Source organism: Hyperoodon ampullatus (genome assembly GCF_949752795.1).
Source record: "Hyperoodon ampullatus genome assembly, chromosome: 5".
Taxonomy (NCBI): domain Eukaryota; kingdom Metazoa; phylum Chordata; class Mammalia; order Artiodactyla; family Ziphiidae; genus Hyperoodon; species Hyperoodon ampullatus.
In genome coordinates, this window is record NC_136918.1 from 43,558,112 (window position 1) to 43,584,963 (window position 26,852).

At 48.6% G+C, this 26,852-nt stretch overlaps 2 protein-coding genes across 2 annotated transcripts in view; both read left to right on the plus strand.

Moving 5' to 3' along the window:
• The window catches only part of LOC307053507 (mannan-binding lectin serine protease 1-like), a gene marked incomplete at both ends in the record, with an annotated part of 40,042 nt that extends 32,054 nt beyond the window's left edge, over nucleotides 1–7,988 (plus strand). The window contains 3 exons of the mRNA XM_079704935.1: nucleotides 2,587–2,724; nucleotides 3,519–3,593; nucleotides 7,105–7,988. Coding sequence (XP_079561061.1) covers nucleotides 2,587–2,724; nucleotides 3,519–3,593; nucleotides 7,105–7,988 — 1,097 coding nt within the window. The remainder of the gene's footprint in view (nucleotides 1–2,586; nucleotides 2,725–3,518; nucleotides 3,594–7,104) is intronic.
• A 3,123-nt stretch (nucleotides 7,989–11,111) lies between these two features.
• On the plus strand, nucleotides 11,112–21,701 carry LOC307053724 (mannan-binding lectin serine protease 1-like; the record flags this gene model as incomplete). Its single annotated transcript, XM_079705217.1, has 6 exons — nucleotides 11,112–11,304; nucleotides 12,640–12,777; nucleotides 16,889–17,074; nucleotides 18,879–18,946; nucleotides 20,952–21,051; nucleotides 21,511–21,701. 6 exons carry the CDS (start codon nucleotides 11,112–11,114, stop codon nucleotides 21,699–21,701), a joined length of 876 nt encoding a protein of 291 aa, XP_079561343.1.
• Between the last annotated feature and the right edge of the window lie 5,151 nt (nucleotides 21,702–26,852).

Here is a 26,852-nt window from a genome sequence, read left to right on the forward strand (position 1 = left end):
TATCCAATTAGAAGAATGAGAAAAGCCTTTCAAGAAGCAGCGATGTTCGATCAAGGCCTGGAGGGCAGCCAGAGCATGAACCACGGGGTTTCCTGTGTAGGGAAAGCAACAGCACAGTGAGGGGTGTGTGACGCTGGAATGCAAGGGCACCGCAGGAGGGACGAAGAAGAAAGTGGGGTGGGACAGGTCAGGGGCATCCCTGGGACCTGAGGGCCAGGTGAGCTGATTGTGTGTGGTTCCCTAGGAAGCCCCAAGACTGTGTCAACGTATCCTCAGGGTGGCAGGTCAAGAAAGACATGTCTGAAGGAAAGTAAATGGCAGGAAGAGTGACAGTGGAGACAGGGTGTGGGTGGCACAACCCAACCCAGAGACTGATGAGAATGGGAGGCCAAAGGAAAGGGGAAGGAAAGAGTGTTTTGATCCCAGAGTGTGGAAGTGGCCAGACACACTTTAGAGAAGATGATGAGACCCTTTCCCAAGCAAAGAAGATGGACTAACTGAGGAAGCAGGGTCTGGATCTAGCATCTTGGATTGTGGCAGGCAGAACTCAAAGGGTCTTCCGAAAGAAAAGCTGTCTCTAGGTCCCAGAGACGCATGGCTCTTTGCCTGCCAGTGTAGACTTGGGGAAAAGGTTCACCTCTTCCCCACTCACTATACCCAAGCTGAAATGACCCTCTATTTTGCACTATCTGTCACCCCCTGTGTCTGGTTGTAAAACCAGCTTCATCAGTGGGCAAAGTTACTTCTCTGGAGTAAAGTAAAAGCAGGCCCTCCGTCCAGACAATCTCTCTGCACCAGTGCTGGCTGCATACAGGCTCTCAATGGCCTGACCACCTAGCCATGTCTACGACTGACCCTGGAATCATCCACCCAGAACTAGGTATTAGGTCTTGAGGATAATTTGGGCAAAATAAATTGCTAGACCGAAGTTAAGGGACTCAGAGTAATACAAAGATCCAGGCACTAATCAATGGTATTTCCTAAAAAAGGAAGAAAAATCTGCTTAGAGACTCTGCAGGAAAATTCTTTTAAAATTGTTCATAGCTTTAGATAGTAAATATTATTGCCTCTTGTTATCATAGTGCTGACCCTTACATGCTTTCTCCTCAGAGCAGAAGGGTGTCTCTACCTTTGGGAGAGCAAAACAAATGGGAGCGATTTGTCCAGGGGGATTGGAGGCCAGGAAACAACGCTAACCAGTTCTCTTGGCGTTTGCCTTCCTTGTAGATAGGAGGTACCTACCTGCTTTTCCTCCCATGCTTCATCCCTCTCCTCCACCCTGAAGGGTCTTAGAATCATCTGTATTTTCAGTTAGATAACTCTCTGTTCAATCAAAAATATAAATTTGGAGTCCTAAAGTTAAAAATCACAATTTCTGAATAGCATCTCAGGGATAAACTGCCCCTATCTCTGTTTCCCGAGGTGACCAGGTAAAATTCAGGAGGAGGGAAACTCTGGCTTTAGAATGTGATCCTCTGAAATTATCAGAAGATGGACAGCTAATGTCCACCATTACCCAGCTAATATTGATTACAGGCCGTTTTCACTAGAAAACAGATCCTAAGAACCGTGAGTCTGGTTTACTTAAAAAAACACTGAGTTTAAGGTCATGTCTAGTTCTCTGACTGTAACTCACTATGTGACCTTAGACCAGTCAAGTCTCCCCGCTGGGCTCATCTGTAATAAAGATGATGTTCTAGGTTGCCTGACTTCAGGTTCCTTTCCACCTGCGAAGTTCTGAGTCCTCTGGGATTCTTCAATTCTGGCAGAGGCTGTTTGAACTAAGATTAGGATTTCCTTAGAAATGAGCACCATCTTCTAACAAAGGCCCCTGAAGAGACATTGACAAATTGCGTCCTCAGCTCCTGACCTGGCTCCTGGCAGACTCGTGCTGGCACCTCCCCTAAGACTTGGCTGGACTGGCAAGCTCTCCTAAGGTCACCTCTGAGGAGCAGCCATCTTTGGTCTTGCCCTACAGCCAGCCCCAACGTCCAGCCACCAACAACCAGAGAAAATGAGTAGGTGAAGACTATAAGTTGGTCCCTCCTGACCCCCTTTCTGCCTTCTATGCCTGCAGAGAGCCAGCAGGGTGCGGCTGTGTACTCATGCAGGAGCTGGGTTTCTTTTTGTTTGTATTTTTTTATGCCAAGCTCCAAAGTGAGCACAGTAATTGCTCTTACTCAGCATGTGGTTGGGTCTGGAAGAACTGAAGGTTCTTTGGTTCATGTGAGCCAGAATTTTCTCCCTGAGACATGGGCTTCATGCTTGGACAGAAGAGGATAAGAGGATTGCACAATAGAACTGGAAGTCAAGGAAAGGGCCCTGGTGGAGAGAAGACTGGGATCTGCTTGAATCTCAGCAGACCTGCCCCTGCCCTGGAATTGACACCAGGCCAGGTGAGTTGACCACACAGTGGTCACAGAGGGGAGACGCCCCAAATGCAGGGCCACCATGTGCATAGACTATAATGTTGCTCTCTGGAGTTGTGTGCAGTGTACAAGCTGCACATCATATGAGACATGCACCAGATGTCCCCAAGAAGAAGAGGAAGGGGTAATTGAGGGGTCTCACTCTCTTCTCTCTCAGTTGTGGACTGTGGAGCCCCGGCAGAGCTGGAAAACGGGCTGGTCACATTTTCCACCGGAAACAACCTTACCACATACAAATCTGAGATCAGATACTCCTGCCAGCAGCCCTACTACAAGATGCTGCACAGTATCACAGGTGAGCCTTCTATGCTAAACCAGCACACTCCGTCCTCACACGCTCTGGGTCTCAGGGTTAGGCTGGGGGCTGAATCAGCCAGTCTGTTGACCACGGTTTGGGAGGAATTGGGAAGAGAAACCCTTGGAGACATGCCTCACCTCTCCCTGCCTCAGGCCTGCACCCCGACTTAAGCTGCATGACATCCCCATACCCACACAGACATACAGCCTCTGGCAGAGAAGGAACCCTCAAGGAGATGTGAAGGCCAGTCAGTTCTGCTTCCACCACAGACTAGCACTAAGAAAATTCTCCTACTTTCTCAAAGCCTCCAAGTCCTCCTTCTAGAAAGGGAATAGTGATAGCACTCACAGAGCTAGCATAATCCTCATGAGATGGTGGGCACAAGTGTGGTTTATGAAAGGGTTTGTTAAGTGGAGAAGCGGGGGCAGGGGAAGGGCGCCACAGAGAGCTGGGTGACTAATGATGAGAGGTGCCTTCCAGGGGCTGGGCGGGGCCCCGACAGGCAGGAGTCAGATTGCTCAGAGCCTTGGACACCATACTGAAGAGCATCCTGTTTATTTTTGAGGCCAGTGGGGAGCTATTGTGATTTTGGGAGGAGATGAAACGATTCCCAGTTTAGAAAGATGCTTCAAGTTGCAGACAGGACTGGCTCAGAGAGAATGGCATCAGAAAGACTCTTTGGAAGACTTGCAATGATCCACAACAGAGGAGTTAAAAACCCGGATCTATTTTCCATGTGCTATAAATCACCTATGTTCTCCTTCTTCTTCAACCTTTTCTCCCTCTCCCAGATGTATATACGTGTTCTGCCCAAGGAGTCTGGATGAATGAAGTCCTGGGGAGAAGCCAGCCCACCTGCCTGCCAGGTACCTCACCCTCAAGTTCTCTGCCTCAAGGTCTCCCATGCCAGGCCCTCGGGCCGCAGGTGCTCTGGCTGTTAATGGAGTAAGGGGTGGGGGGGGTCATGATGCTTCGATTGATTTTTAAGAGATAACGTCAGAAGGTCAAAGGTCAGAAAAGCCTAGCCTCACATCTTCTCAAACCAACCAGCCTCTATATTCAACCTGTTCTGTCACACCAGGAGCCTTCTTGCCTCTTCTCTCTGCAGTTCTGCACCCTTCCCACCAGGTTTTTCATCCCACACAGTTGGTGTTTGCACTGGCTGTGCACCAGGAAAAGTGAGAAAGTAGACACCTCGTCCTCAAGCACTCACTGTGTTTCAGAGGAGGTGGAGATCAGACAAATACCAAATGACCATAGGACAGAGCAACAAGTTCTTCCAAAGAGCAATGCGTTCAAATCTTAGTGACTGCTACCTCCCCCAAGCCTGTCTACTGACCCCACTTTAAAATGAACAAAGAACGTTGTGGTAATAGGAAAGGTCCCTGGCTTCCCAGAGAAGGAGGAAATTCCTGCATGTAGTTGTCTGTGAGTAAAGGGATGGGGACTGGTTAGGAAGACTTCACTTAACAGGGCTTTAAGTCTAAGAAAGAACGCAAAGAATTCGTGAGGAGCTGAAACAGGGGAAAGGCCAACCTATCCACACTCTGCTGATCCCCATCATCTCAGTTAGGCTTAACCAGGAGCAAACCCAAGGGCCATGGCTGCAGAAGCCTCAGAGAAGATGGGGAATGGTGGAGCTGTGGCAAACTGGAGGCCAAACCCCCATTTTGCTAAAATAGTAGGTGAGCCAAAGAAGACGGCACTGCAGTGGATTCCATCCCAGGCAGCCATGTTGCGGTGTCTAGAAGGGGAGGAGGCACTGAGCTGGGAGTCATGGGCCCGGGTCTTGGTCCCGCTGTTGTCTTTTCCTAATTGCAAGCTTTGGTAGGTAACCTCACCTCTCTGGGGCTAGGGTTTCGTACCTCAGAAGTGAAGGAGCAGTACTAGGTGATCCCTGACATTCTATGACTCTTCATGGTCATCGTCCTCTAGATTCATACAAAGCATCTTGGATACAATGAGTCATGAAATTCTTTTAACACCTGGTATCGAGCAGAACATCGTGTATCATTGAACCAGGCCAGGGAATTCTAAATTCTCCACCCCTAAAACACCAAGATTGAACCCAAAGGCAAGCCAGAATGGAGAAAGCCATTTCATCTGGCATCATAATATTCCACCTTTCCAAGGAAACTGTTAAGAAAATATTATTTGCCCCTTATTTTACACATGAGAAAACTAAGGATCAGGGAGGTGTAATGATTCATCCAGGGTTACCTACAAAAAGTTAGAGGCAGAACTGGAAGATGGACTCAAGACTTTTGATGTCAACACCAGCAATGCTGAGCCATTCTTGACTCTGCCATCCTCATGAACCCGGAATTCTCGAATATCACATTTCTGTTTTTAGGACCCTCCCTCAGTACCTGCAGTCTTCTAGAGCCCAAATCTGACTTCAACACAGCTGAAGCTCTAGTATTTCAAGGTGAATCCTTTGCCTCAGGAAAGACTGGATGGAGAACGGTAGCAGCCTAAAAGAATGGCCCCATTTCAATGAGCACTCTCAAAGGCTGGCTGCATCATTCAACCTCTTGAAAGGACAAGAGCATATCAAGAAGAAAAACAGACTTTAGTGGGAAAAAATGAAGCCAGAGTCCAAAGAAACAGGCTCCATTTCTGGCTCTGCCACTAATAACTTTGAGTATGTCACTTGCCTTCTTTGAACCTCAAGTTTTCCATCTTTAAGTTAGCTGTTCTCCAAGCTTCCCCCGCTCAGACACTCTATGACCTGGAGTATGCCACTGGCACCTTCATGGGAAAAAGGCACCATTCAGTGCTGGCTTTGCTGTGACCATGGACTGAGCCACAGATGTGTGCCTCACCAGATGAGGGCCTATGAGCACTCAATGAGCTGTTTTGCAGGGCCAGTCACAGACCTGCCTGGAGAAGTCACTTTGTAGGCTGCTGCTTATAATTGGGAGTCTGGCCTTCAGCTCTGAAAGGCCTGCCACAGACAATTAGTAAAAACTACCTCACGTCTGGCCTGGGGTGAACAGCAGGGTGCCTCGGGATCACGTAAGAAGCATTTGGCATCCAGAAGACGAGCATCTGAAAAGCATTAGGTTGCTGGAAGCCTGACCTCTCAGAGTTGCCAAGAAAACTCAAATGCTCCTTGGTCTTCAAAGGACTGCTGAAAGTATTGCAGGCCAAGAGGTGTAGCCTGGCAATTTGCAACCAAGAGGAGGTCCACGCTCATACCAGGCTTAGCCCCCAGGCCTAAGCACCCTGCTTGGAGGGGCCCTTGTGAGCTTGTTCTTAGGCAGCGGGGGGCTGGCTCTGAAGACCCTCTGCTCATGGGCCAAAGGCGTTTGGCTACAGGAGGCTGGTGGTGCATGTGCATGCTCGGGGTACAACTCGGTAGAACGAAGTTTGATCAGACCTTTCTTCTTTCCCTGAAGGTACTAAGGGGTTCCCAGGTGCAATGATGGGTAGAGCAGAGCCTATGCATCATTGCTTGTAGATTACGCCACCTTTCCCTAACCTTGGATGCCCTGGGCATCCCTTCACATCATGTGTCCTTTAGTCCAGAGAAGAAAAGGTTCTTTATATGTAATGAGGCACTGTGGGATACAAGGACAAGACATTCATCTTAGAATCTAGTTAAGCCTCTGCTACTCAACTTAATAGCAATGTGATCTTGGGCTAGTCATTTAACCTCTGGAGAGTTCTACTCACCTATAAAATGGGGGTGACCATGGCAAATGAAATAAAAATCAAAGGAATTTGGAATTTAAAGGATCCTTGGAGATCATCTTGACCAACTGCCTCATTTAGCAGATCAAAAATTGAAATCCAGAGAAGGAAATTTCCTTACCCAGAGTCACACAGGACAGAGGAGAGAAAAGCCAGTTCAAGGCCCCAGGTGTCTCAGTTCCCAGTCCAGTGTTTGCTGTGACCTGCTAGACAGTATTTTAATTTCCTTCCATCTCTCAAAGCCATTGACCTGTGGTTTTCAGAAGTTTTCTAAGTACCTACAGCATGGACCACGTCTGGGTTCTGAGATGCCTTTCTAGGGAAGAAAGGGGTAAAGTGACCACTGCTAGAGATAGTCCTGGCTAAAGATGATCCAGGCCACAAGTGATCTTGGCTGGAATGGTTCAGGATGGTGAAGGCCCACATATAAAAAGGTCTGGTCCATAGACAGCCCTGGCTACAGAAGGGTCCAACTACAGATGGGCCAGACTAGAAAGACTTAGGCCAAAGATGAGCCCACTCAGAGCTTTCCCAGGCTAGCATGGCTCTGTGATGTAGAGTAGGGGCCGTGGTGGCATAATCTACAGTGGGTGAGACGTGCATTTCTTTCAGAGGGTCTCTCCACCTGGCTTACCTGACGTGTCTCTGTCCCTTGTCCCCGCTCCCTCCTTCTCCTTGCAGCGTGTGGCCAGCCCTCCCGCTCCCTGCCAAACCTGGTCAAGCGGATCATCGGGGGCCGGAATGCTGAGCCCGGCCTCTTCCCATGGCAGGCCCTGATCGTGGTGGAGGACACCTCAAGGGTGCCCAATGACAAGTGGTTTGGGAGTGGGGCCCTGCTCTCTGAGTCCTGGATCCTCACGGCAGCCCACGTGCTGCGCTCCCAGCGCAGAGACAACACGGTGACACCGGTCTCCAAGGAGCACGTCACCGTCTACCTGGGCCTGCATGACGTGCGGGACAAATCGGGGGCTGTCAACAGCTCGGCCGCCCGAGTGGTGCTCCACCCAGACTTCGACATCCAGAACTACAACCACGACATCGCTCTGGTGCAGCTGCGGGAGCCCGTGCCCCTAGGGCCTCACATCATGCCCATCTGCCTGCCGCGGCCCAAGCCCGAAGGCCCGGCACCCCACATGTTAGGGCTGGTAGCTGGTTGGGGCATCTCCAATCCTAACGTGACAGTGGATGAGATCATCAGCAGTGGCACGCGGACCTTGTCAGACGTCCTGCAGTACGTCAAGTTACCCGTGGTGCCACACGCCGAGTGCAAGACTAGCTACGAGTCCCGGTCAGGCAACTACAGCGTCACAGAGAACATGTTCTGTGCCGGCTACTATGAGGGTGGCAAGGACACGTGCCTGGGGGACAGCGGCGGCGCCTTTGTCATCCTCGACGACTCGAGCCAGCGCTGGGTGGCCCAAGGCCTGGTGTCCTGGGGGGGCCCCGAAGAATGTGGCAGCAAGCAGGTGTATGGGGTCTACACCAAGGTCTCCAACTATGTGGACTGGGTGTGGGAGCAGATAGGCTCCCCACGGGGCCTGGGGGAGCTCCAGGTGGAGCGGTGAGCTGCCTGCCGTCCTCGGGGCGCCTGCCCTGGCCAGCCCCAGCGAGGCTGCACCACACACTCCCAAAGACGGCACACTCCATGTTACTCACGTGACCAGTGGGATGGACCACGCTGTTCCCACCCTCCCAAGACAGCCCCTGGGACCCTGAGAGGCAGCAGTGTGGTACAGGGAAAAGGCCCTACACAGGAGGCCTGGGTCATTGGCCCTGGGCGAGTCCCCTCCCCTCTCCAGGCCTCCTCCCCACAGTACAGTGAGGGAGCTAGACTGGGGCCAGTACCCCCCACTCCTCTCCCGAGTGCTCACCCCAGGGGCCTCGTTCACCCCTAGTCATTTGTCAAACCCAGTGGCCCTGGTCTCACTCTTGGCATAACTGAGCTTGGACCTGACTGTTAGAAAATGTTTCCTTGCCTTGAGCTAAGTCCGTGTATTCTCCGAGCTTTGCCCTCTGGGTACATTTGGGCAGAAAACTCCTCAGGTTTGGGGGGACAGGGATGACACCCCAAGGCCCCTCTCTCCAAGTGTAATGCCTTGTAGTACTTTTGTCCCTGGGTTTTCTCTCCCAAAACTTCTTGCAGTCCAAGCCTTATCCTTCTGTTCCCTGTTAAAGGAATTTCAAAGGACAAAGAGAAAGCTGGGAAGCTCTGTGGTGACTGGGGGGGAGGAGAAGAGCAGTGGGAGGCTCCCCAAGCCCGTTAAATTCCCACCAACCACTCAGAGCACATCATTTGGACCCACACGTCACTCCCGAATACCAGCTGACCACATGGGTGTCCACACCTGGCACTCCAGACGAGCACGAAGCAACCTTCCAGCCTTGAAATGTGTCATCTGAAAAGGCTACCTGAGCCTCAGCCTCAGGTGTGGAGACTCAACTGGATTGTTCGGAGAAAGAGAAGGCTCACACCATGCTCCGCTGTGCCTCTGGACAGGGAAACAGAAGAAGGAGGGCTCGGGACATAGGAGTGACCCAATCCCACCAGACTGCCCAGCGTGTCTGTGGTCTGAGCTCTACAGAGAACACACCCAGCATGGATGTTGAGAGGGATCCAGTCCTCCAGTTTCCAGGAGCCAGAGCCAAGAGAAGCAAGGACCTGCCTGTGGAAGACAGTGAGAAGAGAGGGAGAGCCCAGAGTCCTGGGTTCTAGCCCCAGCTCTGCCCCCAACTGGCTGTGTAACCTTTGACAAATCACTTTCCCTCTCTGGGCCTCAGTTTCCCCATCTGTAAAAGGAAGGCATCAGATCCCCCTCAGGGTCCTTCCAGCTCCAGCGTTCGGTGGTTCCAATGCCAGCAGCCTCTCCCTGGCCCTCACAGGGCTGATCATCCTCCTTCTCCCCAGGCTCGCTCTCCTGGGGACTCTCCATCAGAGAAAGAAGAAGCCCTGAGAGGGATTCCAAGAGAGCAATTGGGAAGCGTTCACTTTTCCAGTCGGGTCCTGGAAGCACACTCCTATGTGTATGAACAGTGCATGTAGAGGATACTATATTTTGTTTATTTTATATCACAAGCTTCACTCCTCTGTAAGTTTCCTCTGCACTCCGTTTCTCCCATCAGGGGACTAAAGTGGAAATAAACCCTCTGTGGATAACCAACAGCCTTTGTTTTGGGGTTTGGTTATTGTTGATGTTCGTTTGTTTTGACTTTTTGAAGAAAACCTGGCCCCTCGTGAAGCCTAAGTCTCTCCCATTGCAGAAAAAGTATAATTTTTGTCACCTGGACATCATCCAAGAAAGGGTGATGAGGAATGGAGTCAGTTATGTGTCCTCTCGAAGGCTGCCCGTTCCATCATGGAAATGCCTGCCATTTAATTCCTTGAGTTCAAAGAGCTCGAATGAGCACGCAAGGCAAGACCGTGTGCACCTAGGTCTCACACAGGCAAAGGGAATTAACGTCATTAGAGGAGTGGAGATTGCCGTATAATGGGAAATTAAGGAGGGGGAGGTTCATACAGCTGAAGATGATCTGGATAAATTTGCAGAGGTTACAAAGAACGCACTGAGAGATGGGAGGGAAGGGGAGAGGGGACAAAGATCAAGCAGGAAAGTGTGCCCTGAGTAGAGTGGGGGCAGAGGGGATGAGGGGAAGGCGGACAGAGTCTCGAAGGTCATTCTATGTTATTCTATGTGCTCTGTCCTGTAACCAGTGATTCTCTAGTTTGGGGTATATCAGAATCACCTGGGGGTCTTGTTAGGAATTCAGATTCCTGGGTCTCACCCATGGGAAATTCTGAATCAGCAGGTTAGAACATGAGCAACATGCTGTGAAAAGTGGAGGGGTCGGGGAAGGACCAAGCTAGAGAGAGCAGTTGGGAAATTACAACAACCATTCTGGAGAGAGGTGGTGAAAACGCCCCTGGACCTAGGGTGTGACACTGCAGATGTGGGCGTGAGGGAGTTTGAAATCATCTAAGTAGTGTATTGGGCAGGGCTCGGTGTAGAGGCATCGTGTGAATAGTGCAGACACAGAGGTGTGGAGTAACACAAGCTAATCTGTTAGTGAGGGCTCCCCATACAATGTGCTCCTAGTTTGCCTTTGTTTGGGGTTTGTATCATAATGAAACTGTCATGCTTTTTACACTATTGAGAGCTACAAGAATCTTACATTATGCCTTATACTTTATATGTAGCTGATTTCAAAGATTATCATGTCTTGTGTTCTATTACATTTCAGAGTTTTACTTTCCTCTAGATATTTGGACTTTATGTTGTGACATATTGAGACACAGGTGTCATGAGGTTGCATGGAGAGCACATTGTGACATTACTCTCTGCTTCTTCTGGCGACTTTTTTACCAGTTTAGTGGCTGATTAAATATGGGTGTTGAAGAAGAGGGAGGCAGCGAGGATGCAGTCCGTGTAGACATTAACAGACATCTGGAATAACAAAGGGGAGACAGATGGGTGGTGAAAGGTGGAGACCAGGACTTGGGTTTTCTGTGCTTGAGGAGTTTATGTGCCATCCAGCTGGAGACGTAAGGATCAGTTCAGAGGAAAGGGCAGATTAGAGACACTAATCTGAAATTCATCAGGGTCTAAATGGTATGATGGCATGGGAGGAGATGGCATTATCTACTGGAAGAGAAAAGAAAAGGGGGCTGAGGACTCAAAAAGGGAAGCACGAGCATGGACGGCATGGAGAGAAGAAGAGAAACCCCAAGAAAGAGACAAGAAAGAGGAATCAGAAACACAGGAAAAGAGGAGCTTCAGAAGCCAAGGAGGGAAAGTGTCAAGAAGGATAAAGTGATCAACAGTGCAAATGACCCAGGACAGTCCAGAGGACGCTTCCAGGCTGGACTTTCCTGGGTGCTGGGACCCGGTCTCTACTGTCAACTCTGAGAGGGGATCCAGGGAGCAGGCCCACGCTCATGTTGAAGTCCTTAACCCTCCCTCCCTCTTACTTTATCCTCCTCGTCCTTTATCCTCCTCCTCTTCCTCCTCCACCACCTCTTTCTTCTTCTTTTTTCCCTCTTCTCTCTCTCTCTCTTTCCCCCTCCATCCCACACCCTCCCTCCTTCTCTTTCTCTCTTCAGGCTTCTCCTAGGTTTTTATCTCTTTCCTGAGATAGCACACTGCCCTTACATCCTCCCTTCTCTTGGTTTATATGCTCAGTTCTCTAGGTTTTGCTTCCTTGAAACCTACAAACCTCCAGCAGCCACAAGGTGAGGAGATTTCCTAAAGATGAAGAATATATGAGATAAAATTTCAGAAATAGTGTTCTCCTATACATGTAAATATCATCATTGAAGTTCCAGTTATGGGCCCAGAGTCATTCTATCTCCATCTATGATTACAGATCTATTAAATATTCAAATGGCCACTTTATGTCCAAATTTGTGTGGAGCATGGCACTTTCTTCTTTTGAATCCACCTCCAAAGGACAGGGAAGGATGTGGACACTGGGTGTCATCTCCTCTTTCCAGAAGCTTGACTATGGAAGAGAGGAGAGGGAGAGACTGTGGAATGAATGAGAATCAGGGAAAATGGAAATTTGATTTTTAGGATGAGAGGTCTTGATCATGTTTTGGAGGCATAGACAAAGGAGAGATGCAAGACAGAGGAGAGGGGTGCGAATCCTCAAAGCCAGGTCCCCAAAAGTTTGGAAGTGAGGAGATCCAAAGCCCAGAATTCGTTCTGAAGAGAAGAAAGTTTACAGAGGGAGCAGATGGAGAGGAGGATGTTTTTTGGTTTGGTTTGGTTTGGTTTTTCCATTAGTAGCAAGTTTTTCTACAAACTTTCCATGAAGTGATCTTTGGCAAATCTGGGCTTTTAGCCAGCAGCTTAGCAATCCCAGCAGAGAAGGACCTTCTAGCAAGATTCCCAAGGCAGGCTTTCATTGGCCTGGCCAGGGTTACATTCCCATCTCTGAGCAATCGCTGTGACCAGAGCATAAGAGGCTTTCATTAGTCAGGTCTGGGTCACATTCCTACCCCTAGAGCCAGGGGTAAGGTCATTGCAACTCAGGCAATATGGACAAGAAATGGGGGAAGAGTGGGCCCCAGAGGAAAATTGGGGTGCTGTTACTGAAAGGAGTAATGGATGCTGGGAAATCAAAAATAACAGATGTTCCTAACAGAGGGTGATGTGCTAGTAGCTCTGGCAAAGGGCAAGATGGAGCCCGGAGTGTGATCTGTCCTCCCTCCCTTGGCTGCAGTGTGTGGGATCCCCAAGTTCTCCCGGAATCTGATGGCCAGGATCTTCAATGGACACCCAGCCCAGAAGGGCACCACCCCATGGATTGCCATGCTGTCACACCTGAATGGGCAGCCCTTCTGCGGGGGCTCCCTTTTAGGTAAGGTGAAGGTGGAAGGGGTGGGGGACCCAGGATTAGAGGTTAGGGTAGAAGGAAAGGGACATGACCCTCTTTCTGGAGACTGACAGGATTTCTTCACTGAGAATCTTCCACAGTAGTAGCGGGACCCAGAAGTACAAAGTGGCAGAAAGAAACCTTAGCTGGAGCCAGGAGACGTGTTCTGTTCTAGCTGGCTCCTTCAGCCAACAACACTTCCCGAGCCCTGGTCATTCTCTGGCACTGAGAAGGGTGTGGGAGTCAGACCCTTAAACATGGATTACAACACAAGGCACTTACATGCGGCTCAAAGTGAGGGTGTGTCAGTGCCGTGGGACCAGGGGCAACCAGGAAACCCACCCTAGAGGAGTCAGAGAAGGGAGATTTACAAAGCCTTGAATGCCATGCTTGGGAATTTAGATCTTTTCTTGAATGCTGCTCCAGGTTTATAAGCATATTCTGGAAAGTTCTCTCCTGAGACAGCATGGATTGAAAGAAGGGTGAATCTGGAAGCCAAGAGTCCAGTGAGGCAGCTATAGTTCAATAGTGGGGAGGGAAGTCATTAGCCTCAGAAAAAGGACAGGGGATGAGGAATAGAAACGAGGCCGATTCAAAGCCATTGAGAAATAGGATTGTCAGAATTTTGTAATGGACTGAATGTGATTGGCAGTGAGAGGAAAGGCAGGCAAGAAATGATTGATGGCTCTTCCTGCCAGTTTAGTCCAAATGATCTAAGGTCCATCCCAGCTCTGACATCATAATAAAAATTAATAGCAATCTAGAGTCCCTCTGACCCTATCACAGAGGAAGGAGGCATGGATGGGTCCACTTCTGCCTGGGCAGCTCTGGGGCTGCCAGTCTCGCCTCGCGCCGACCCACCCTCCTCCTCCAGGGTACACTCAGGTGAGGACAACTCCCTGACCGGGATCCCCGAGAGGAGGCGCAGGCTCTGGTGAGACTGCGGTCTGGACAACCCGAAATGTGTGAAATGGTAACCCAGCAGAGAGTTTGATCCTTATATTCCCACAGACACAAAGATGAGTGGCCTCACCCTATGGAGCCTCCCAAAGGGGCACAGAGAGTGAGCACAGGTTAAAGGGGAGCCCAGTGGGGAGCAGGCAGGGGAGAGGACCAAGAATGAGAAGGGGCAGAGAGACAGAGAGAGGGCTTAGAAGGACAAGGACAAAGAGAAAGAGACAGAGAGCCAGAGGGCATATGAGAGAACTAGAGGGAAGTGAAGAGAAGTTAAGGGGAAAATGAAAGGAAACAAATACAACCGGAGGAAGAGAAACTGGTGGGGCATGAGACGAGACAGAGAGACAGAGAGAGAATTGTGAAAGGCAGAGAAAAGCAGGGAGGACCCAGAAAAGAACGCATCAGAAGAGAAGCAGACAGAGGGGAGGAGCCGGCAGGGAGAGCAGAAGGGAGCAAAGACATTTCTGGTTTTTTTAGAATGTAAGTAAATAGATGGATTACTGCCCACGGTTTTAAGAGTTAGATTAGTTTTCTGAAGCCTTGAGTGTTTAAGTTCAATGATGTTCAGAACTCCCTTGTGTCTACTGCGTGTTTATTCCCACTTCTCTACCCTCAGCCAAGCCACAAGATCTGGCTTACTCAGCCCTCCCCACAGCTCTCTTTGTCTAGAATCTCTCTCCTCCTCTGTTGTCTAGTTTTGTAGAGGGAGGGAAAGACAGGAGAGGGCAGAGGAAGCAGGGAAGGAGCTGAGGGACAGACAGAAAGTTCCCACTCGGTGCCCACACTAAAGCCTGGGTTCTGGCTCAGGGACTCAGTATTAGCAGAGCTGCGAGGCAAAGCCATGTCTTTGGACTCACCACTGCATACCCTAGGTTCATCTAAATGGCCCAGAGCCCCGCTCCAAGGCAGGCTCCCTAATCTGGGTACCTCATCCCACTTTACCTACCTGGAAAATTAGTCAACAGCCCCTGGCTGTGGACAGGGACCAAAAATGCCACCAGGGAAAAGAGGGTGGCCTGTGCGGAGCTCTATCCAGAAGCCAGTAGCCAAGGAACATAGCTGCTCCTGAGAGGGCCAAGTGGAGCCTGGGACCTGCTCCAGAAAGGGACTCTGCCCTGGACTCTGTACTTGTCCCTGATACCCCACCCCAAAGCCCTGGTGCCTTTCTTTCTGCTTCGCTCAACCCAGCATGTCTCTGGACTCAGCTATTTATGGGTTTGTCATCTGTTCCACCTTAAGGATGAACCGAAGCCTGACCCCATATTGAGCAAAGGGCAGGAACATGCCCATCAAGGGAAAAAGACAGCCAGATGCAAGAGATGTGCTCAGCTGACCATCAGGAGACCCAGGGTCCGGCCCTGGCCCTGCCACCAACCTGCAGAGTTGCCCTAGACATCCTCGCTCTCCTCCAGGCCTCAGAATCCATGTCTATAAAATGAGAGGTTTGGATCAGAGCAGTGGTTCTCAGCCCTGATGGCAGTAGAATCATCTGGGGCACTTTTAAAGCGTATTTGTACCTGTGCCTCACTCCCATGAAATAGATGGCCTGGCTTCAGGACCAGGTACTATTTTTGGGGATTTGCTTGTTTGTTTTTAATTCCCCAGGTTATTCTAAATGTGCACCCAAAGTTGAGAAGAACCACATACAACAGTGCTTTCCAAACTTTAATATGCATAGAAATTACTTGGAGATCTTATTAAAACCCTCAGATTTTACTACTGAATGCAGATTCTGATTCAGTAGATGTATGGTGGGGCCTCAGAGTCTGCATTTCCAGGAAGCTCCCAGGGGAGGCTGAGGCTACTGTTCCAGGGACCACGCCTTGAGCAGCAAGGCCGGAGGGGCAGCCAGTGAGCAAGAAGTTTCTTGTGGACACCTTGGGCTGTCCGGAGCTCGTCAACCCCATAGATTTAAGGGAGACCTGAAATCATCTTTAAAACATTCAATTTTGGCCTAGGTTGGATAAGGCAGATGAAATCACAGATTCAACTCCCCATTTTCAGATTAGGATCATATGAGTTTCTGCCTTGGGGCTGTGAAATGCAAGGGAGAGGGGTGCCATGGAGAGGAGGGGTCTGAAAGCCCTCAGCTTGAGGCTGTGGGAAGCAGGATGGGGCCGTGAGGACAGTGTGTGTGTACAATTCTGTTCTCAGGCTCTAAATGGATTGTGACTGCGGCTCACTGCCTTCACCAATTGCTGGATTCAGAGGACGCAACCCTACATGGCTTGGACTTGCTCAGCCCCTCTGCCTTCAAAATCATCATGGGTGAGTGCAGAGCAAGGTGATTCCTACAACCAGCTGTGGTTCTGGGGATGGGATGTGTCCACTCACTCACTCAATCACCAGGGAAGGTGCCTGGGATGAAGGATGAGTCAGGACTGGAGGCCAGGGACCTGCATCTAAGCCCAAGCCTGTGATTCTCAGGTGGTGGGACCATGAGCAGGTCATTGAAGGTGAAGCCTCAGTTTTTATAATAAAGAACCTCATCTGGATAATTTCCAAAAATGCTTCAGGCTTCTGTGAATCTGTGGTTTCAAGTGAATCATACACAAACAATCCAAGCTTCCCCTCTCCTTTGTAAAATCAAGACCACCGGCTGATTCAGTTTAGTTCACCACATATTTATGTCCTGACACTATGCCAGGATATAACTACACAAGTTCCTGCCCACAGGGACTTAGAGTCTAATAAAGGACTAGAATATAAGCACAGAGACCTTGAATATAAAGTAGGAAGCCAGTAAGTTCTTTAGGAGAGGAACAGATAAAGGGCATGGGAGATCGTAGGGAAGAGATTTCTAATTGAAGAATCTAACTCAAGACTCTGAGAGGCTTCATGGAGGGAGGCAACACATGACCCAGGCAAGGAAGGCTTGGACATATGGCAATGGGCACTGGAATGAGTATTATAAGGCAATGGGATCAGGTCATGAAGAAAGACAGAGGTCAGAGCCATGAGAATATGTGGAGAAGGGCAGGTAGGATGGGATGCCTTGAAAAAGGTAGATAAAGTGCAGTATAAGGGTTAAGGCTGGAAACATGGGCTGAATGGGACAGGGGCTGACAGGGAACAAGGTGTGACCTTATCCTCTAAGCTTGCATTGCCCTCATGCCTCACATGCCTTCTTCTTGCCCAGGCAAGCATTGGAGGTACCGGTCAGATGAGAATGAACAGAGTCTCAACGTCAAACAAATCTTCCTCCATCCCCTGTATAACCCCAACACATTTGAGAATGACATAGCTCTGGTGGAGCTGTCGAAGAGCCCGGTGCTGAATGACTTCGTGATGCCCATCTGTCTGCCCCAGGGGCCATCGCAGGAAGGTACCACCCCCACCTGTGATTCCACCTCTGCAGAGCACCTGGTGCCTCCATAGAGCCTTCCTCTCCAGCATTGGTCGGGCTCTGGTGCCAACTGAGCCGGCTGACCATGTCTGTGTGATTCCTCAGCTGCCTCCCCTAAAACAGCTGAGTCAAAACTGGTTCCAAGGTAAACAGGCAGGCTTGATCAGCACTGAAAGCACTATATCAGTCAGGGTCCAGATAGGAAAACAGAAACCAGACCAGTTATTATATCAGAGAGAATTTAATATAGGGTACTGGAGGACTGGAGAAGTAAAGGAAGATGCTGAGATAATAGAGATGGCACTTGCAGGAAGAAACCACCACTCCTGGGGCTGGAGGAACAAAGAGAAGAAGTTGGAGATATAGAACCTAGAAGCTTGACAGGGGCCTGTGAAGCAGGAACTCAGATGCTGCAAAAGACGCCCTGTGCTGATGGTGCTAGGGAGAACAGCTGGAACCAACCGCCACTGCTAGGGTGAGGAACCATTGCTAGGGTGATGCCAACAGGAATGGCAAGCCTTCCTGGAAGTTCCCCCTATTTTCAGGAACACCCCTGACAAAGCAGATCTGCCATTTCAGAGTCTCATTCACAGCATCACAAAGTAGAGCGTAGAAGGGTACGTTTGGAGCTGAGAGACAATAGCTTAATCACCAGCACAGGCTCAAATCCCCATGCTGCCATTTCCTAGTTGGGTGACTTTGAGGAAGTTGCCAAACCTCAGGCCCCTTCCCTCTACACTGGGGACAATATCCCATGGGTGGTTGTGATGTTTAAATGAAATAATAATCAAACATATCCAACATAGAGTGAGAGTCCAACCCAGGGCAGCTGGCTTTTGTTTCATCCTGTTCTAAATTCAGTGGTGCCATGTCACAGATAACCTCCTTTAGTTCAAAGTTATTTTTTAAAATGGCTGAATGGAATCTGAGAAGTATTCAGGGGAAGTAAGCCAACAGGAAAGGCACAGGTATGGCTCTGATTCATCAGATGCCATGAGCCTACCAAGTGCCACTTGATTTACATTAATTAATTTATGTATTACTTATAAAAGCCTTGTGAGGTGGTATTGTAGTCCCATTTTCCAGATGAGAAAACAGGCTCAGCAAGGTACAGTGACTTACCCAAGATTCAGCTTGTAAGAAGTAGATCTGGGGATAGAATTCAGATCTTCCAACTTAAAGCCCAATGTTGTTTTCAGTATCCAGGCTCTTTTACAAATGAAGAGATAAGTGTTCTATCAGTGCTCAACCCATTTCCACACTGCCTCGAGATCTGCCAACTTCACAGACTTCTAGAATATCAGAGCTGGGAGGGGTTTTAGAGAATACTAAGTCCAGCCTCTTCATTTTATGGATGGAGAAACTGAGACTCAGAGGGGGAGGGAACATAGCATATTGTGGGCTAAGCTGGACTTTGTATTTATTCAGTTATTGATTGAGCATCTACTATGTGTCAACACTGCTGTAGGCGTGGAGATACAGCACTGAATAAGATATATGAGATTACTGCTCTCGTGGAGTCTAGGTTCCAAGCTAGTTGGGAGTGGGAGAGAACAGGCAACTAAACAAATAAACCAGCTAATGTCTCATAGAGACAAATGCCTAGACCTCTGTCGTGGGTAACCTTCAACCCAGCAGTCTTCTTCCCCACCATGCTGCCATTCTCTGAGGGTGCAAACTCAGCCGTTCCTCCATGGGCAGAGGATGATGGGGCTGCAAGATGTCACCCTCTGAAAACCCCACAGACAGCCTCTCTGCTCTCACTGTGTCTTCTCTCCTCCAGGGGCCATGGTCATCGTCAGTGGCTGGGGGAAGCAGTTCTTGCAAAGGTTCCCGGAGACCCTGATGGAGGTGAAGTTCAATTTATACCCTTCAGAGGGTGACACCTCCGCCCTACATTGGATCTTTCTGCATCATAGTGCCCCTTAGTGGGTTAGAGGCTTCGGCAGGGGATGAGTGAGAGACGTACCAGGGGCCCAAACTCACCTTCAAAGTTAAATGAGACCGAATCCCAACTAGTTTGATCTGTTTGTTCTACATGTCATAGGGCTCTAGTCTTTAAACATTGCTTAATGTTTCTGTAGCTTATTAAAGTCTCAATTTATGGAAATTCTTCCAGAAAACAGCCGGCTTGGACTCCCCAAAAGGTGATCCATCTATATACATCATGAAGATTCACATAACAGAGTAACCAAGAATGGGCCAAGGAATGGGCCTTGAGAGCTGCAGTCCTTGCAGCAATGAACTTGACTGTTGCATTTAGAAGTTTACATTCTTGTCATATCAGAAAAGAACACTGAACCAGGAGTAAGGAGCCATGGCTCCAAGTCCTGGCTCTTAGTAACCTGCTGCGAGATCTTAAACGAGTCATCTTGCCTCTCTGGACCGCAGTGTAGTATCTCAAGCTGCAAAGTCAGGGGCAACACTAGATGTCCTCCAGGAGCTGCCTGGCTCAGACATTACCAGGTTCTACGACTGCCACAGCTAGTCTCTAAACCCTTCAACATGCGTTATTTTAGCGTACTTTAAAATTCTGGATTGGCAACAACAATTTAGCCCCTCAATCATGAACTCTAGAGTGTTTATTTGGTGCCTCCCATGTACCAGACATTGTATTAACTGCTAGGTATGCTGGGAGGTAAGAGGACAGATCTGGCCCCTGGCCTCCTTGGGCTTACAGTCAAGTGGGATAGACAGAAAGCAGTTATCAGTGTAATCAGTGGAATGAGGAAGAGGTGCAAGATGCTCCAGAATGTACAGCAGGGGCTCTGACCTTGTCTTAGGGGTACAGAGGGCTTCCCAGAGGGAGTGACACTTAAATGATGCATGAGCGATGGATAGAGTTCAGTCAGGCACTCAACAGTTTGCTGAGGACATGTGCTCACGACCACCCTGCCTGACTTCCTCTCCCCACTTCTCTGGGAATGCCATGGCCCCAAAGAGACCTGAATGACTCTGGTCCCCTCGAGCAAGGGCCAACAGGAGTTGTGCTTTTGGGGGGAGTGTGACCCATTCAGTTCTTGGTTTGGCTGAATGAAACTCATGTTTCCTCTTTTTATTCTAGACATCCATTCCAACGTTTACCCCCAAGCTGAATCAAGGGCAATAATAATCACAATACCTTACTTTATGTATCAATGTACCACCTCAATTCAAAATAACATTTCCTGAGTACTGACCATGTTCCAAGCTATGTGAGATAGAAATGGACAACATACAGACCGAGTGTCTGGAAGCTCACACTGTGGTGGGGGAGAACGTAAGTGAATGCTTGCTGCTAGGTGAGCCTCACTAACCCTACACCACCTACTATTTATGCAGTGTTTGTAGTTTACAGAATATCTGCTCATTCATCTCCTCTCTGCACAACAACTCTATGCGATTAGTATGTCAAATATTGTGACTCCCATTATTCAGATAAGGAAACAGAGTCTCAGAGATCTGAGAAAACAGTGATGAAGGCTACGTGCCCCAGGTCCCACAACCAATAATGGTAAGAGTGAGGAAAAGAAGACTGCCCATAGGTTTTGCGTACACTGCCATATTTGAGATAATGTATGTGCTAGGCAAGTATTATTATCTCCATTTTACAGATGAGAAAACTGAGGCCCAGAAAGGGCAAATGACCTGCACAAGGTCACACAGCAAGTTCATGGCTAAGACTGTACCAGAACATGGATCTCCTGATTCTGCATTCAGTGTTCCTTCACCTGTACCATAGGTAGTTTCTGAGGCCAGGTCTAAGGCAGACCCAGGCTCATCCAGGAAGGGGATGGGGATGAGTCAGCTCTAGGAGTGTCAGAGCAGCAGGGCTCCTCAGCCAGGGGTGGGGACCAACAGTGGCCTTGTGTTCCAGATCGAAATCCCAGTTGTTGACCACCGCATCTGCCAGGAGGCCTATACCCCACTGAAGAAGAAAGTGACCAGAGACATGATCTGTGCTGGGGAGAAGGAAGGTAAGTCAAGAGGCCGGCGTACAACAGGGCACCACCAGCCAGGGAGGGGAGCCGAGCCTGGCAGTGGAAGGACTGGAGACCTTGGAGCTGGCAGGTTGAGCAGCAGCGGACAGGGAGGAGGGAGGCAGGGGAGAGGGAGGACGGTCATGAGAGGAAGGATTCCACTGAAGAAGCTGCATCGGAGAGAAGGGGGCTAAGTAAGGAATTTCCATAATTCCCTTCTCCAAGCCCAGCTTTTCCCTTATGAAATGAGAGGGTTCTAACCTGCACTTTCTAAAATCGCTGAGGTCTGAGGAGGTCTGACCTACAACAGCTGAGTCCAGGTCTGGGTCCAATGGTCTACTGCGCCCCCTGGTGACCGATCCTCTGAACTACAAGGCAGTTGTGGAGAGAAGGAGGCTTCTCTGGATTTGGGGCTAGGGAAGGAGACACTTTAACCTGCCTCACTTCTTCCTCCAGGCGGGAAGGATGCCTGTGCGGGTGACTCTGGAGGGCCCATGGTGACCTTGGATATAGAGAGAGGCCAATGGTACCTAGTGGGCACGGTGTCCTGGGGTGTGGACTGCGGAAAGAAGGACCGTTACGGAGTGTATTCCTACACCTTCCACAACAAGGACTGGATACAGAGGGTCACCGGGATGAGGAATTGAATTCGGTTCCTCACCTTCTTCCTCACCTGTCCATGGTCAGTCAGCAGCAGAGGATAGTTATCTGATGCAAGATGCTCCTTGCCCTACACGCACCTCATTCGGCCCATCTATTACTGGCCAATAAAGGGGGCATCTCAGCCCCCTTCTCACTCTCTTTAAAGAAGCAGAGTAGCAGGGTGGACAGAATCCAGGTTGTATCACCTACTAGCTTTGTAACACTGGGCAGGTGACTTCACCTCTTTGAGCCTCAGTTTCTTTGTCCATATTATGGAAATGGCATACCTTACCTACCTCATAAAAGTCTGATGAGGATCAAATTTAGTTAATATGCATATAGCACGTAGCACAGTGCAGGCATAAACTAAGTGCTCAATAAATATGACTTAGCAGAAGGCCGGTGTGTCTACCAGGCACACTACATTCTCTTACAAATCCTGGCTGGGCCTTAGGGCTGACCAGTGTGCACCGCTCCCCTCAACCTTGACCATCTCCTTCACCTGCCCCGAATGCTCCATGCTTCTTTGCTATCATGCATTTCCCATCCCCAATCCCCACCCCTCCCCATAAAAAGGTAAAAGAGACGATGTTCTTAGTCTATGGCATATCCCATAGTGATGCACTTATGACCGTGAGCTGGATACCAAACTGTGAGAGTGCCTGAGAGAAGCAAGCACTCTCACAGGGTGGGGAGACTGGGAATGGTGAATTAGGAAGTCAGACACCAGGTTCTAGAACCAACTCTGCCCGCAGTTCCCTGTGCTCTATGCAACTCCCTTCCCCTCATCCCAAAGGACCCTCCAAGCTCTGACAATCTAGGATCCAATGAAGCCATTTCTCCCTGAAGAGATGAGTTAAAGCCAAAATAACCTAAAGGCAAAAATTGCCTTAGGTTCAATAGAGCTTTGTTGCAGACCAAACACTGCTGCTACTGCAACACCCACCCCTGTGCACCACACCCTAGTTCCCAAGGACATAGCCCTGGCGAAGTGCTAGCCAAGGGGCCTTTCCTTATTCCTAAGCAGAGCCTCTGCTCTAGGCACCGGCCTCCTTTTCTTCCTGGGAACCTGAGTTGTACAAGATAGGCCCTGGGAGGCTAAACTCAGCCCCCTGCACTCTCCCTCCCTGTGTCCACAGCTGACCCCGAGCCACCATTCCCCTGGTTCCTCACCCCTGTTCCTCACCCTGAACACCCCAGCCCTGCGGGGTCATAAGTGCTTCCCAAGCAGAGTGCCTCTCCTCTCCCAGAGCCACCTCCTCTCTCAGGAAGCTTCCAGGGATTTCCTCCCCTCCAGAGCTCTGAGATTTAAGCCCTTCGAGGGATCAGAAGCCCCAAGTCCCTGGCTTCTGTTCTATCAAAATTGGTCTTCATGGGAGATTTCATTTCTCGACCTGCACTGCAGCTGCTGGAGTCGTTCAGGGTCTCTTGCTGAAAGAAGATGATACTGAGGAATGAGAACTTATGGACACGAAGCCCTAAGCTCACCACTCAGGGATGGCAATTCACAGCCTGCTTTTGATTCTCTGAGCAAGTCATTCTACCTCTCTGTGATCTGCTGCTTATTCTGTAAATGGAAGATGGCAATCATACTCAATCTCACCAGACATTTGTCAAGCAAACTGGAGCTCTATTTCAGACACCAGAGAAGAATTGCAATGCAAAGTTTTGGAACTACCCTAAGGCATTCCAAACACCATGCCTTCCAATTTCACAGCACTGCCTGGGTGCCCCCACGTGCCAGGTTATGCTGACTGCTATGCGGACCACCAAGATGAGGGGAACACGATTCATACCTTCCAGGAGCTCCTACAGGAAGAGCTGACACATACACAAGTGTCTATCATGAACAGAATGAACCCCACCAAGTGCTATGTGTCAGAATAGCACAGAGGTGAAAGAAAGGCCATTCTAGTATGGAGACGTTGGAGGAGGGGGCATCAGGAAGACATCCCAGAGGAGATGGTGTTGGAGTTGAGCCTTGAAGAGGGTGGGCATTTCCACAGGTAAGACAGAGGGAGGCCTTCCAGGTAGAAGGACAACAAGAGTCCATGTCCACTCAGGCTTTCCTCAGATTACACTCTCTTCCCTCACATAAAGGACATGTCCAGGGCTTCCCTTGTGGTGCAGTGGTTGAGAGTCCGCCTGCCAATGCAGGGGACACGGGTTCGTGCCCCGGTCCGGGAAGATCCCACATGCCGCGGAGCGGCTGGGCCCGTGAGCCATGGCTGCTGATCCTGCGCGTCCAGAGCCTTTGCTCTGCAACGGGAGAGGCCACAGCAGTGAGAGGCCCGCGTACCGCAAAAAAAAAAAAAAAGGACATGTCCAGCAGACCAGTGCTCTGCCTCCGGGATCAGAGCCCACATCTAAAAGAAACTTTCTCCTTAAAATCAGACAACTCTGAGACTTGAAGCAGCCTCGGAATTTGTGTACAAATACTGACTTCTGGCTGGACCCAGTTTATCCTGGTTATTCCCCCAATTGCAATTTCATCCTGATTCTAAGAGATGTCTAGATGTGCTGCTGGACTTGGGCTTACCCTTGATCTACAAACATTTACTAGATGTACCAGCTCCCGCACTGATGCTAAGGTCCAAGGAAACCAAATGTCTCACAGAGTCATAGAAGCAGAGGGTTGGAGTATCTGTTAGGACCATATTGTCTAACTCTATGACCTCGTTCTTGAACATATCTAAAGATGGGAAACTCACTACCTCCAAATATAGCCAATTTCAACCTCAAAACGTGCTCTTAGAAAGGTCTCTTCTACACAACCAAAATCCACCTCCCAGAATATACTTAGCATATCTAAAGCTATGATTCCGTACCATGAATGTTGTTATCAGCAATAATGATCATGGCCGATTTCATTAGAAACAGAAGCTGTTGCTCTACATGTGTAGCTGTAACTACACATTACTTCCAATAAACATCTGTATTGAGTCAAAGCATCCTGTTTGGCTTGTATGTTTTTCACGTACTGATAGTTCTGGTGAGTGGTGTTTTCATTTATCAACATTTCTCTGTATCCAATTAGGATCCCTGAACCATGAAGAGAGAGAGAGAGATTGATGGGAAGATCAAATTATCAATACAAAAGCACTTCTTAGGCTTTTCAGGTCAGTTCTGATTAAATACCTTGTTCTATTGTTCCTATAAGTTATCAAAATATCCCAGGATGCCAATCTTTCAATATCCAAATTGTATTTCTTGATTGTCACCCACACCTAGAATAGAAAAAACATTTTTTTTCGGATCATGTGTTCAATTGTTTGGTTCAGAAAATATGGCACCAGGTCTATGAGTGGCCTGTTCTGAACTGGAGTTTGTACTTTCCTTCTGCCATGAGTTAACCTTATTCCCAGGTGGCAGGAATCAAAGAATCAGCAACAATAAGTCCTTCAAGTAAAGGTAGACAACAATCATGGAAGGAAAATCTATACCCCTCATGCAGCAGAGACAGTGGCCAATCTGGGTCTAGTATGGGACATGAAATCAAGAGACTTAGGTTCTAATGCAAGCATATGTTGACTTCTTTATCCACTTAATTTCTCCATCTATAAACTGGCAGAAAAATCTTTGCCCTACCCCTGTCTGAGGGTTGTTGAATCAGACGAATTAGCATGTAGGAAAGAACTTTGAAACTAAATTAGCTCAAAATAAAAAGGTCTATGGGAAATAATCACTAAAACACTTTTGAGTATTTACCATACGATTGAGACCACACTAAGATCTTACACAATTCTCTAATTTAGTCCTCATAATAAGCTATGACAAAAGTACTATTATTATCCCCATTTTACAGCTGAGTAAACTGAAGCATGGTGAGGTTAAAAATGTGGCTCTACCTAGACACAACAACACCCCAGTAGCAATGAGCACACGTACTGTCCAGATTTTTGTTTCTAATACTATTCTCCAATAAAAGAAATAAGGGCTCCTTGAAGACATGGCTGATTCAGGACCAGGGCAGGAAATATACAAGATGATACAAAAGTATCTGGTACCAGAAATTAAGTAAGTCACACAATGATGGGGGTGTGTGACACAGGAACCAACAGGAAGAGCTCCAGTGGTAAAAGCTGGTGTAATTTGAGCAGCAAAATATCATTGGATTATAACTCAAAGTATAAAATAAATACCCGTAAATATATACTTATATGAATAAATAACTGAGTAAAAAAATAGAGGAGAATAAAAAATAATTTATGTAAATACTTTGACATAAAGGAGGTGGAACATAACTCCCCATCCCTTAAGTGTGGGCTGCACATAGTGACCTCTTTCTAAAGAGTACAGTACGGAAATGGGGTGAGGGGAGAGCCACTCTATAGAGGAGAAACCTGACAAAACGTTGCCTCAGCCACATGAGCACAGTTAATATCAACAGAGATGAGTCACACTGATAGTTTGTGACCTGGATATGCTGTGATGAAAATGTTGCTGTGCCTGTGTTCTACCTCCCCAGATCTCATAAGCCCACTCTAATCCCGAGAAACATATCAGAAAACTCCCAATTGTGGGATATTTTACACAATACTTGACCAATACTCCTCAGAACTTTGGAGATCATCAAAAACAAAGAAAGTCTGAGAAACTGTCTCAGCCAAGAGGAACCTGTAATAGGTTGAACTGTATCCCTCAAAAGATATGCTGAGGTCCTAACCCTCAGTACCTCCAAACAGGACCTTATTTGGAAATAGGGGCCTTGCAGAGGTAATTAGTTAAAACAAGGTCATACTGGAGTAGGTGATGACTGGTGTCCTTAAGAGAAGATGAGACACAGAGAAACAGACACATGAGGGCAGAACACATTGTGACGATGGGGGCTGAGATTGAAATCCCACAGAGGCAAGCCAAGGAATGCCAAGGAATGCTAGTTTCAGCAAACTAGCAGAAGCTAGGAACAGACAAGGAAGGATTATCCCCTACAGGTTGCAGAGAGAGCATAGCCCTGCCAACTGTGAGACAATACATTTCTGCTGTTTTAAGCCACCCAGTTTGAGGTGCTTTGTTATGGCAGCCCTTTATGGAAACTAATACAGAGCCTAAGAAGACATCTTTAGATGACATCCTGGGACAGAAAAAGGACATTAGGTAAAAACTAAGGAAATCTGAATAGTTAAGAATAATATATCAATACTGGTTTATTAATT